This window comes from Oryza sativa, chromosome 2, assembly GCF_034140825.1.
Source record: "Oryza sativa Japonica Group chromosome 2, ASM3414082v1".
Lineage (NCBI taxonomy): Eukaryota > Viridiplantae > Streptophyta > Magnoliopsida > Poales > Poaceae > Oryza > Oryza sativa.
In genome coordinates, this window is record NC_089036.1 from 27,902,751 (window position 1) to 27,915,264 (window position 12,514).

The 12,514-nt window shown below is 42.5% G+C and overlaps 2 protein-coding genes across 3 annotated transcripts; both read left to right on the plus strand.

The window, feature by feature from the left end:
• The first annotated feature begins 370 nt into the window (after positions 1-370).
• Positions 371-5,773, plus strand: LOC4330291 (transcription factor bHLH157). Of its 2 annotated transcripts, XM_015772236.3 has the most exons (11): positions 371-575; positions 1,669-1,758; positions 2,085-2,187; positions 2,460-2,501; positions 2,639-2,698; positions 3,066-3,416; positions 3,759-4,469; positions 4,548-4,649; positions 4,745-4,930; positions 5,016-5,141; positions 5,226-5,773. In XM_015772236.3, exons 1-11 carry the CDS (start codon positions 487-489, stop codon positions 5,400-5,402), a joined length of 2,037 nt encoding a protein of 678 aa, XP_015627722.1. In that variant the 5' UTR covers positions 371-486; the 3' UTR covers positions 5,403-5,773. The 2 variants fall into 2 exon arrangements, with proteins under 2 accessions (XP_015627722.1, XP_015627720.1); XM_015772234.3 differs by having other exon boundaries at positions 3,066-4,469.
• A 962-nt stretch (positions 5,774-6,735) lies between these two features.
• On the plus strand, positions 6,736-11,286 carry LOC4330292 (uncharacterized). Its single transcript, XM_015772114.3, has 3 exons — positions 6,736-7,167; positions 8,240-8,388; positions 10,920-11,286. The coding sequence occupies exons 1-3, from the start codon at positions 6,982-6,984 to the stop codon at positions 11,056-11,058; spliced, it is 474 nt and encodes a 157-aa protein (XP_015627600.1). The 5' UTR covers positions 6,736-6,981; the 3' UTR covers positions 11,059-11,286.
• The last annotated feature ends 1,228 nt before the right edge of the window (positions 11,287-12,514 follow it).

Below are 12,514 nucleotides of genomic sequence, written 5' to 3' on the forward strand. Positions count from 1 at the left end.
AGACAGTAGCGAACACACCCTAGTCAGTATTGTAACGCTGGGTCCGGTGATGGTTTCAGAGGTGAGCAGCAACTCAACGTACCGGCGCGCGGCGGCACCGCCCGCACCGGCCTAGCTACTTAATCCCCCGACCCAAATACGCGAGGGGCAAAACGGCAGAAATTACCGTCTACCCTTGCAAATTGCGGTCACCAACTCATAACGCGGCCCGAGAGGCGGGCCAGGGAGGCACCAGCTACTAGCTACAGCCTACAGGCGACCTCTTCCCCCTCCCTTTGCCTGCCCCGCCGCTCCCCGCGCCTACAGTATTTATCGCGCCCTCGATCGCACGATGTGCGCTTAAACCCCTTTGCCCCCCCTCCTTCCCCCTGCCCTCCCTCTCTCTTCCCCGCGCACGCTACGTTCGTTCGCTACGCACAGCGCCCCCACGCCACGCTTCGGTTCTTCTACTGGTGCACAGCACAACCGGGGCGGTGAGCTTGATGCATGGCGGAGTCGCTGGGACTGGGAGCGCTCTGCCGCGGCGGGGGATGGTGCTACGCCGCGATCTGGCGCTCCGACCGTCGCGACCCACGGTGAGTCAGTGAGCTAGCTCTCGGTCTCTACCGTAGATCCACTCGATCGGTGCTAGCTAGGCTGCTAGCTTTGCCTATACATGCGTACACACGCGATTCGAACCTGGTAGTAGGCGTCGGGACTATTTCTTTTTCCGCTGCATGTTTCATTGGATAACTGGAAACGGGAACGGACGATTTTTTCGCTCCCAACCTTCCTGATTTTGGGCTTCTGATTGCCAGTCCGGGTTCGTAAATTGTTCGTCATGCTTTTGCGCCGCGGTGCTTGATGCATGTGCGTTTGATAAAAAAAATGAGACATGGCCAAGCTTTGTGGTACTACATGTCACACAGATGAACAACGGTTTTGTAGGAAAATAGTACCAGCACGATTTTTCGAATTTCGAGTGCGCATTGAGATCTCAAGAACCTTGCAGTTATGTTTGGGAAATTAAGATGGCTGCACTCTTCACTGTCAGAAAATGATAACACAATTCCATCTGAAGTCTGAACTCTAGTTTTCCCGTATATGCTCATTTCTTACACTGAGCCTACTGCGATTTATGCACAGTCTTCAAGAACTTTCTTCAGGCCGGAAGTAGCGTATACCCACTGGCAGTTTACTGTTGCTACCTTCCAATTTCTGCCTGTAAGCTACTAGTGTGCTAACCAGTATTCATAATTCTTGTTTGTTTTCACTTGCAAATAAAAATATTTGAGGAATTTGCAAGGCAGTGCTAATTTACTGATACGTGTGCCAAAGTTCCACAGCACTAGTAGACGATAATTTTTACCCCCTAGCCCTTTTGACCACAATTGTGCTTCACTTTAAGCAGGGCTGTAAAAAGTAGGTTTCTTTTCCTCCCTTTCCTAGACATAATATGTAGCTCCACCAAAATTGACAGAAAGATTGTCTCCTCTTTTCTTTTTGGACACATTGCAAAAGTTAATCATGCATCATCAATCATTTTTTTGTTGTGTTTCTTTGCTTTTATTTCCGTATGATCTATGCAGCTTTTATATCTTCTTTATTTTTGGGTAAGAATCAGTAGACTCGATCCTTCCTGCTCTTTGGTAATCCAAGTTCTTACAGATGCTTAATTTGATGTGTAAGGTTGCTTACGATCGGTGAGTTCCACAGTGAAGATGGTACCAGAAATGTTGTTGAGAAGATGCTTAATCAGGTCCATGTTGTTGGAGAAGGGTATGGCAAAGTTTTCCTTTCTATACTTTAGTGAGTTGAACCGTTGGAGCTCTTCTATATCTATACTATGCCTGATATTTTGGTTGCTTGTACCGTGACCACGGCCAACTATATGGTACAGATTTTCCTTTCAAACTATTTTAAAGGAATTATTAACCATTTTCGGAATATTGACTTTCACAAATCCGCCTAACTCTTGCCTCCCTAAGTGTTTGACTTCTACTACTTCATTGGGGTTGTGGTTTTTTCTTTCTCTGAATTCCTTTAGGATGGTTTTACCCTCAAAGATCAACTACTTACTGATATTGTGTCATCTTTTGTCTCAGCATCATAGGGAGAGCTCTAGTAAGTGGAGAGTGCCAATGGATTTCTGATACCTCCTTTAGTTTTGCCCAGACAAGTGATGCAGATAACCAAGACTTATTTCAGGTACATATTTCCTATCATGTTCTTCCTTTATTGGGTTCTATTTAAAGTCACAATTCTACTTTTGTAGACGGTGTAATTTAGATTCTTAGACTCAAAGCTCATGTGTGTTGACAAACAACACCACATGGTTCATTACGTAGAAAGGCCACATGAATTCAAAATAATATTTTCACTTGGCATAGATCCAATTAACCCTTTCAACTGTATTCTTAGTTCATTGCAGAAAATAAGATGTTTCTTTATTTTAACAGAAGAAGGTTACCTTCTTGTAGGGCTATACTTGGTGGCAGCATCAGTTCCTGTGTGGAATAAAGGTTTGTGATCCTTTGTTATAATTGGGTTTTAATTTTTTTAATGATAATTGAACAAAGGATATACTACTACTAGCTTTATACCAACTTGGAGAAGAATTTGGTTCATTATACCTGACTGAATTGACATATATCTACAGACTATTGCAGTAATACCTATTGCAGATCTTGGTGTCGCACAGTTTGGTTCCATGCAAAAGGTTGGTATAAGTTGACAAATGCAATTAATTTTCATAGCTATCCAGTAGAAATGGCCATTTTCTACGGTTTCAAAAAAAAAAAAGGCCATTTCATGATTATGGTACCGTTTTTTTTCATTATATTTTGTTTTCAGGTACTGTAGAATTTCTTTTACATGAATTCATTTAAGCGGCTATTTTTTTATCTATACCTATTAAGAAATATCTCTCTTTTTTGGGTTGGAAATTGTTTAACAATTTGTGGTGTTGTAACAAATATATGTTCTGTATATTTCCTCATTGGCTCAATATGTTATTTTGTCATTATGGATCTGGACAAGCCAATATGCTCCATTTCTTACTAAAACACAATTTTCACATTTACCAGATTTCTGAGTGCTTGGAGTTTCTGGATCAAGTTAAGGGCATATTTTGTCAGAGGGAAATCGTTCCGTGGGATCTTTCTGCTGAAGAAATTCAAAGAAATGTTCTCCCATATCATCAGCAATTTCAACTCAGTTCTCTAAGTAGTGCAGATGGTCTTACAAATATCAAGACTGACCCAGAAAACAAGAAACTTCTGGAGAACTCAGCAAGTGTAGAGTCTCTACGTAGTTTAGCAAGTTTTTCAAGCAAATACTCTCAGAGTTCTTCAAACGGTTTCACCTCCTATGAAAGCTGCAACAGTATGAATCCTCATATAGTGGCCATGCCAGTGAACTCCAAATCAATAAATACGGTGAGAGCATTTAATAGTACCGGAAAATTGCTGCAGCACAATATTGGTTCAGAAAACCCACTACAGATTAAATTCTGTCAACATCCTGATTCTAATCTGGCAAGTGCAACAGACGTTTTTTTAAGTTTGAACAATCTTCCGAGAATAGAGAACGAGATATCATGCCCACCTAACAAGCTAGGATATTGCATACAAAGTGAGAAGCCATATAGTTTTCAGAGTTCATTCTCATCTTGTTTTTCTGTGGGTGATGAGCTGAAGCCAATTTTATTTGACAGTGCCACTTCTTTTGTTCAGAATGACTTAATGCAAGAGTTCAATCTCACTGGATTTACTTCTCAGGCTGATTCTGCGGTTCATGAGTTACCCAAACAAATTCTAGGGGAAACAGCTACTGGAGCATTATATTCTGACAGAAAAAGTAACAATGGAAGTTCTGATTTGCTGGATGGTACAATATTTGATCCCTTTGTGCAAGAATGGTGCGATAACAATGCCTTACTAGAAGGAAACACTCCCCATTTTGGTGCCACTACCGCCGATTCTGTTACAGAACATGCAAGCAGTTATCCATTGTCAGTTGAAGAGAGGAGCTTGTTTTCAGAATCTGTCTTTGAGGAACTACTTGGTGTTAGTGGCAATGTGAATACGGATGCACCGGGTGATTCAGCTGTGGTGATGGCTGGTGATCCATTAGTCGGCCTTGTCTCAGGCTGTCAATTGCCAACGTACACTCTTCAGGACTCTCTTTCAGTGTGCAAGCCACAACAAGAACCATCACTGGATTTCCCTTCCGGTAGCGATACGTCTGAACATGTGCCAAATGGATCATCAAAGATGATCCCACTGTCCCTAGGGGCGTTGTCCATGGACGATTGTTGCAGTTTGAACACGGCACATTCCAAGGTCAGCCAGGTTAAAAGGCCTGAGGAAGTGAAGGTAGTGAAGAAAAGAGCCAGACCGGGTGAGAGCACACGGCCAAGACCAAAGGACCGGCAGCAGATACAGGATCGTGTCAAGGAACTACGTGAGATAGTCCCAAACAGTGCTAAGGTAATCAGTATTGAATTACATTTTGTTGTGCCTAGGTTCATGGAAACTGACTGAGTTTTGTTGTCTTGTGCACAACAGTGTAGCATTGACGCTTTGTTGGACCGAACAATCAAACATATGCTCTTTCTGCAAAGCGTAACAAAGTATGCCGAGAAAATTAAGCAAGCTGATGAACCTAAGGTATGCCATGCTGAACACTGCATATCTATACCTTACACAACATAAACTATTCCAGTTATGCTTTAGTGCTTATCCTGTCTTTCTATCATGTGAAGATGATCAGCAACAAGGATAGTGGCGCTGTCCTGAAAGAGAACTCAAGTGGTGTTGTCTTGAAAGATAACTCTAGTGCTGGAAGCAATAATGGTGGTGCCACTTGGGCCTATGAGGTTGCAGGACGGACCATGGTTTGCCCAATAATCATCGAGGATCTTTCACCACCTGGTCAGATGCTTGTGGAGGTATTTTTCAGAACTAAGTATAGTATACTGCTCTTTTTGCACGATGCAGAAATTTGAAACGATCTCTTTGTTTTCTGTCCGACAGATGCTTTGTGAGGAACGCGGATTTTTCCTGGAGATAGCAGACACAATTCGGGGATTTGGACTGACAATCTTGAAGGGCCTGATGGAGCTCCGTGATGGCAAGATCATGGCTCGATTTCTCGTCGAGGTAGAGAACAAGATAGTAGCTTTTTTGGCTTTGCTCTTTCTATCTTCATTATTTGCGTGCTTATTCTGTTGTTTGGCTTTGCAGGCAAACAAGAATGTTACTAGGATGGACATATTCTTGTCACTCGTTCAGTTACTTCAGCAAAATAGCCTCAACCGATCCTCTGACCAGATATCAAAGGTCATTAGGAATGGGGTTCCATCGTTTGCAGAGCATCAGCAATCTCCAATATCAGTGCCGGTTGGCCTTGCAGATAGATGACAGATTAACAGTGACCACAGACACTTGGATTAGATCAGATTAGGAGGCATCAACTGAAAACATTCAGATTGCTGATTGCCGCTGGAAGTTGACTACCAAGGGGTAAGGTTTGTTAGATATGATAAGTTTTGAGGATGTAAAATATGTGCATTGCATCATTAAGAGATATTCTCTCCATTTAGTGTTGGTCATTCCAAGATGTACAAATACTAAACAAATTTAGGAATCAGGCTTGTAATCAGAATTCAGGACACTGTTGTGGGTGCATGCTGTTCTGTGTGTAGTGATTTGTTGACTTGTTTTTTCCCCTTTGGTGTGCAAATGACTTCCCTAATAATTGCATCGTCATGGCTGGTTTTTTCTGGTGTGTATATGTTATCATGAGCAGATAACCTTGTCCTTGATCTCTTTCTCTCTTGTATTTCAGTGTTATTACTCTTTAAAGACCAATCGGAAACAGGAACGAGTTCAGAAGTTTCCGTGGAGTGTTTGATCCAAAAGTAGGAGAAAATGAGGACCATCAACACATACACTAGGCTGATGGCAAAGATTTTAAAATTTGGAGTTTATTTTGATTATTTTTCCCTTGTAGTATATTGTTCAGCCTTGACTTTAAAACCACAAAGAATAAGTATATAACAGTTTACTATAAATAATATTTTTAGTTTACTAAAAATAATGTTTTTAAGTTACTTTTTAAATTTTGTACGGCTTATCGGTTATACCTAAACCGATTATATAAACAAAATATTAGTTCACCTAGAAGATTATTAGTAGTTTATAAAATCTCCCTTCGCTCACCTAGAAGACTACTTCACCTAGAAGAGAATACTATTCTGCCAGGGCAGAAAGCAGAGCGATAGAGTTAAAATACATTTCCTGCCGCTGGCCCTTGTTGACACCTTGACTACGAAATGTATTCGCTTGCTGACGACGTCTGCTTACTTGTATTCGAATCCATGATGCAGTGCCCGTTTAGGAAAGCTTTTCTAAAGTCAAAAGCTCCTCAAAATCCAAAATAAAAAATTAAAAAAAAATCAGAAGCTCTCTAGTTTCGAAGTTTGCTAATCAATCAGCAGCTGAATCTGAAGCTCCTGCCCATCACGTCGTGGCACGATGTAAGCCTCAAGTCCTCCTCAAACGTGAGTAAGGCCCAGTAACTCGTGGCGTACGAGGGCCCAGAAAGCGAGTCCGGCCCATGAGGGGCCCAATAGCCCGCACGCTCCTTCCATCTTTGACCTCGTCTCGTCTCGTCTCGTCTCGTCTCGTGTCGCCTCAACCCAACCCCGTCTCCTCCTTCCTTTCGCCTCTCATCTACCCCGTCGCTCTCACCGTCGCGTTATTTTTTCGCCCCCCATCTTTGAACCAAACAGCCAACCTCCTCCTCCTCCTCCTCCTCCTCCTCCTCGGCCTCGGCCTCGGTTCCTCCTCCCCGCCGATCCCGCCGCTATAAATCCCTCCCAGCCGCGCGGCTCGGAGACGCGCTCGCCGCTCGCTCGCTCGTCGCTGCTCTGTTCCACAACCGCCGGCGGCCGGAGAGGGAGGGAAAGGAGAGGGAGGGAGGGGGGAGGCGGGGGCGATGGCGAAGCTGTACGTGCAGGCGGTGCCGCCGCCGGATCTGAACAGGAACACGGAGTGGTTCATGTACCCGGGCGTCTGGACGACCTACATCTGCATCCTCTTCTTCTCCTGGCTCCTCGTCCTCTCCGTCTTCGGCTGCACGCCCGGCATGGCCTGGACCGTCGTCAATCTCTTCCACTTCGCGGTAATCCTCCCCGCCTTGCGCCACGTCCTCCATTCATTACCATTCCCGTCGTCATCGTCGTCGTCCGTTTTGTGAGTGCCACTACGCGCTTGCTTTGTAAATGGTGGGGCATGAGCGGGGTCGCCTCTGTGGATCTGAACTGAAGAGGAGGAGGGTGTGACGGAATTTTCGATATAGCTGTAGGTAGTGTGGAGCGCATGGTTGTGGATGTCCCGTGTAGGTGCTTGTGCTAAACATTTTGTTGTGTGTGTGTGCTTATGCTCCTCTCGTTTACATGCCGTATTGCCGTATTGTTTGGTCCCAAATTGAGTAATTGATTTACATAGCCATCAGCATTACGGTATGGTTTAGGTCCATCTACCTGATGGTATTAGTTTTGGCACTATCAGTTGCTTGCAGTGGACATACACTGAAATCCTGTGCAGCCATGCGGTCACATTAATGTAGGTAGGGTTAGTACTTAGTAGCTTATTATACCAGTTTCAGGGTGTCTCCTCCCAGTTCAATATAAATTTAGTTAGGTTTTTCAGAATTTATAACCAAAAGCAGAAGGGGAACATCTGCCGTGTTTCCATTTCGGTACTGAATTACCGACTGCGATCACTTTCTGTGAATGGATAGCTTGTCCAAATGCTCCCTCAGGTGCCCGCTGATTCAACGTAGTTGGTTTTATAAACTTTGGTAAGGGGCTTTGTAATCCATGCAATGTGAAGTTAAAGTGCTAACCCATAAATATTCAGAGTAATAACAATGCCACTTCTATTGTGAGTGCCGTGCTGCGGTAACATGTAGTTTTGCATTGAATGATTATGTTGTTATATGAGGGCTATCCAAACATTGTTGCGAATCGAAGCTCCTTTAGCTTACTTACATTTATAAATGGTTGGATTATTATTTTTACACAAACACAAGTAAAGCCATTGACCTGTATATTATAGGGTTTGTTCATTGATACTGAGTTTTTGTTACCCAACTATTCTCTTTGCATTTTCGTTAGCATTTCTCTATAGCATCGGATGATACCTACCGTGTCCAATGATTTCCCACTTAATCGAATAATCTTATGTTTCAGATCACATACCACTTTTTCCATTGGAAGAAGGGAACACCTTTTGCTGATGACCAGGGAATGTACAACACATTGACTTGGTGGGAGCAAATGGACAATGGCAAACAGCTTACTCGCAACAGGAAGTTCCTTGTTGTAGTTCCTGTTGTCCTGTAAGTATTCTTCTATTACTTCTTAGCATCCATTTCAATTATACAAACTTATTGGCGGGCACTTAGGATTTAGGAGCAATAACAGGCAACATGTACTCAATGTTTCATTAGCCCACTATAGCACCATCATGATAGACTTGGAGCTGCTTATTTGCATATATTATGATTTCTGTAAAGTCAATTCTGAACGAAAGGCTCCAATCATTTTAAATTGTTGTAATATCTTTTCTAAGCCCATTTGATGCCATCTAATGTTAGGACATTTAAGTTGTTTCACTATTTTACAGATATTAGAATCGGTTAATGATTATACATCCTATGATGTAGTCAACGTCTGTCTTAACGGTAGTATTCCACAGTTCTGTGCTTGAGTTCATAGATATATCTTATATACACCATCTGAATCGGATGCAGTTATACTTGTACCTTAGTACTAAATAAAGGTATTCTTCCAGTTTATTTTTGCTGTTTGACCATCATAGTTGCTTGTATGACCCCAGTTAGCCTTTTGGGAGGGAGTGTTTCAAATAAGTAATTGATTTGAACAACAGCTATATGCTGCAATGAAATACTTGATCATGTAGGTAGTTGCACAACCCTTATATGATACTAGTCTCTTTCCCAGCTATTTCTAGATAGACATAAATCACTGGGCTTTCGCAGATTTTTAAGAAAGTGGCACATTTGCACAAGTAACTACTCATGCATTTAAAAATTTAGACATAATTTGGCCCATCAGAGGGAATAACATGCTTGTTTTAGCTTTCTTGAGAAGTGAAAATAAAATCCTATCCAATTTACTTGAGCCTGCACTTCTATACATTTATGTCTTTTTAATAGGGCTCTAGCTGAACTATTATGAATTCTCTTCAGCATGAATTCAGCCTGTCCATGAAAGGCTAACTGCAATGATCACTGTAAAAAGCCTCTCGTGTTTGAGGTTCTGTATTGTACTTTTCATAGCCTCAAAGTAGCATCACCTCCTGTTCACTGATGACAATTATGATTTATGTTCTCATTTTGGCCTGATAATCCCCATCTTGCTGCTAAGAGACGAGTTGTATTCCATCTTCAGGCACTAGTTCTTTAAAAAAATGTTTTAGAACAGATTGTTAAACTTTCAAAACTTGGACTTCTAATAACATGATACACCAAATCATGTGGAAATGATATAACTAGATTTGTCCCCCGAAAAACACTGACATCGTTGGATTTTCCATAAAGGTCTCTGCTAACTTCTACATGAAACGCCACTTCTCTAGTTAATGAAGAAATTCCTGCTATATTTCACCATCTGACTGGAGTTATGGAGCAGAATAGCAGTTGCATTTTTTTTTAGATAATGGAATTCATTTCGGCCTTTGCTTTAGAAAATCTACAGCCAGTTATTACAGAGGTTTCAGGACAAATGATTGCGAATTACAGAATCACAGCTTGATTAAAAACAAGAAAACTACTTAAAATACCACCTCAAATACGGAATTTCCATAGAAGACAGAGAATAGCAGATTATTAATGCCTTACAATTTTCATTCACTGCAATGATACCTAGTCAGGGTGCAATGAGAAAAAAGCCATCTTTATTTTTAGCATTAACACCAATATTCCAGTTACAGAAGATACTCCCTGTCTTCAAATACTTTTCACTCGATATTGTTCATCTTCAAATTTTGACCACTCATCTTATTTGGAAAAAATGGCATATTAACGAAGTGTGTTGCATCCTACTTACAGTCACGAAACCTCCGTACATCATAATCTAACCATTCAATATTTATTGTGGTCAAAGTTAAAATTTTACTAATCAACAGTGACATATTCCAAACCGGAGGTAGTAGATTTTTGGAATCAGTCTGAGGCATGGCATATAGTTGAATGCTTTAGCTGCATTACCAACAGTGATTCTGTTGGCTTCTGTACATTGCTCATGGTTAATGATATTTGCACACATGGTATTATAACTGTAGAACAGTAAATATGGACTGATGTTTCATGTGACCTCTTTATTTTTCCTGTTGCAAATATTTTCAGGCACTGTGAATAGGCATCCTAGGTCGTTTCTAGTATTCTAGTCCTGAAATAGACAAGATTTTAGTGCCTAATTCAGAGCTGCTGTTATGCTGTCCTAATATGCTATGGGTTAGGGTTCATATGGGGTAAACACGGCCAGGAAGATAGCGGGGCGGCGACGGCTACTAGGGGTAAGAGTAGGACTTAGGTTGGGGAGACTAATTCTGATTCATTTGTTAATTAGAATGACGATACAATCCATCCTTATACAGCTGGAGGAAAAGACCCAATCTAATCTCAGGATAGGGCCTTGACCCCTCGGCCCACTAGGCCTCGACCCCTTGGCCCCTACCTATGACAAATATCTTTAGAGAAATATAATGCAGAATCAACTATTTTCTCCATGATACATAGATATGTAACGATACCTGCTGTGTGGTTTTATACTTGTGTCTTATGTTTAAGATGCTTATTATGCATCGCTGAATGCAGTGGTAACCATTTTGCTATTTTGTCGACAGGTATTTGATAGCTTCACACACTACAGACTACCAACATCCTATGCTCTTCCTCAACACCCTTGCAGTCGCAGTGCTCGTGGTCGCTAAACTACCGAACATGCACAAGGTCCGGATTTTTGGAATTAATGCTGGGAACTAGGCAGCAGGATCCTTCAGCAGACATCTACCTATCTTCCTTTCCAGTTCATCTGGCTCATCAGAGTATCAAGGAGTAGAGCTTAAATGTTGTTAGCTGATGGGTTGTGATCGTTGTATAGAGAGATGCTCAGAGGCTGAAAACGATGCTGCTGTATATCTGATGTACACGAATTCTGTAGACTCTTAACGCTGCTATATGCTTTGATACAAATATCTGTCAGTTGCTGCATGTAGAGTCTTGTTTTCAGAACAATACCTTCATATACTTGTTTTCAGAACCATACTTGTATGGTTCTCCAAGATAGGAACACAGTGCGGGTCGCGTCAAACGCACAGGTGATGGGAAATTATTTCAAACAGTTGTGGTTGATGTAGCTTTGCACAGGGCAGCAGTCAGCAGAAGTGCGACTCTACAAGACACCAAAAGAAACACGTTTGCTCATCTGGCACGATGACATCAGTGCAACTCAATTTAGATTGAGTTGTTTCGCGGCATCCCTAATGTGTGTTACACGAGGGCTTTTTTGTTTTTGTCTGGTATAAGAGAATCCTTCGCCCGAATTGCTCTGTCAAAACAAGAATTTCTTCCTCTTTCGTTTTCGGTAAATGCTGAATGCTTGAGCCGACCGCAAAAGGTGGGAGACGACGCCGGCGTCCTGCCGCTCCATCCACCATCCGCACAACGTGCTGCAACGTCCTGGGGTGGGTGAAAAACCGTGGTGAAAACTGAAAACCCCGTGCACCGAATTTTACCGGCGGCTTTCCTTGCTTCCATACGAAGTCTGATGACTCGGAGAAACGGTGAGGACTTGGCAACAGTGACATCCACTACACCGGCATTGTCGTCCGCTGATTTGGACCGCTGTCCCGGCCGGCCTCATCAGCATCAGCCGAACCCAACCCACCTTTATTCCCATACCGCTCACACGCAACAGCTGAATCATTCCCCGCTAGCGACGTGGTATATTTTCCCCCTCCCTCGGCCTCTGATTTTATTTTTGAACTTTTCAAATTCTTAATTTTAAAATAAACATTTTCAAGATTTAAACTTTTGGCCATGTCAGGCAAGCTGGCTTGACCAAAAGATTCAGATTTAAGAAATAAGTTTTAGAATAGTTTGTTTGTAAAAATAACAAATTCAAAATAATAAAAACTCTCGGTGTCTCTCCTCACCGGCGATACTCACTGCTCGCCCGACCAGCGTGAATGGAATGGCTTTTTGCCGCGGTACGCCGCGGGCGGGGTCCGCCTGAGATTGCGGTGACGAAAGGGAAACGCGGCCTTTTGATGCCATATGCCACCACAGTGCGTGGTGCTCCCGTCTTTTTATCAGGCGAGCTCCCCTGAACTGCAGCTAGCGGCCTACCAGCAGTGAGTCGGTCGATGGATGGATGGGGCATGATAAAGCGTGCGTTCTGGTGTCTGCACTTTCCACTGTTTGTTATCAATGCTGTGCG

Excerpts from the sequence above, each read along its gene's own strand:
- LOC4330291 (XM_015772234.3), top strand. The coding sequence starts at position 487 with ATGGCGGAGTCGCTGGGACTGGGAGCGCTCTGCCGCGGCGGGGGATGG. Across the intron at positions 2,188-2,459 it reads ATAACCAAGACTTATTTCAG|GGCTATACTTGGTGGCAGCA; the intron begins GTACATATTTCC and ends ACCTTCTTGTAG. Across the intron at positions 2,502-2,638 it reads AGTTCCTGTGTGGAATAAAG|ACTATTGCAGTAATACCTAT; the intron begins GTTTGTGATCCT and ends ATATATCTACAG.
- LOC4330292 (XM_015772114.3), top strand. The coding sequence starts at position 6,982 with ATGGCGAAGCTGTACGTGCAGGCGGTGCCGCCGCCGGATCTGAACAGG. Across the intron at positions 7,168-8,239 it reads TCAATCTCTTCCACTTCGCG|ATCACATACCACTTTTTCCA; the intron begins GTAATCCTCCCC and ends CTTATGTTTCAG. Across the intron at positions 8,389-10,919 it reads GTTGTAGTTCCTGTTGTCCT|GTATTTGATAGCTTCACACA; the intron begins GTAAGTATTCTT and ends TTTTGTCGACAG.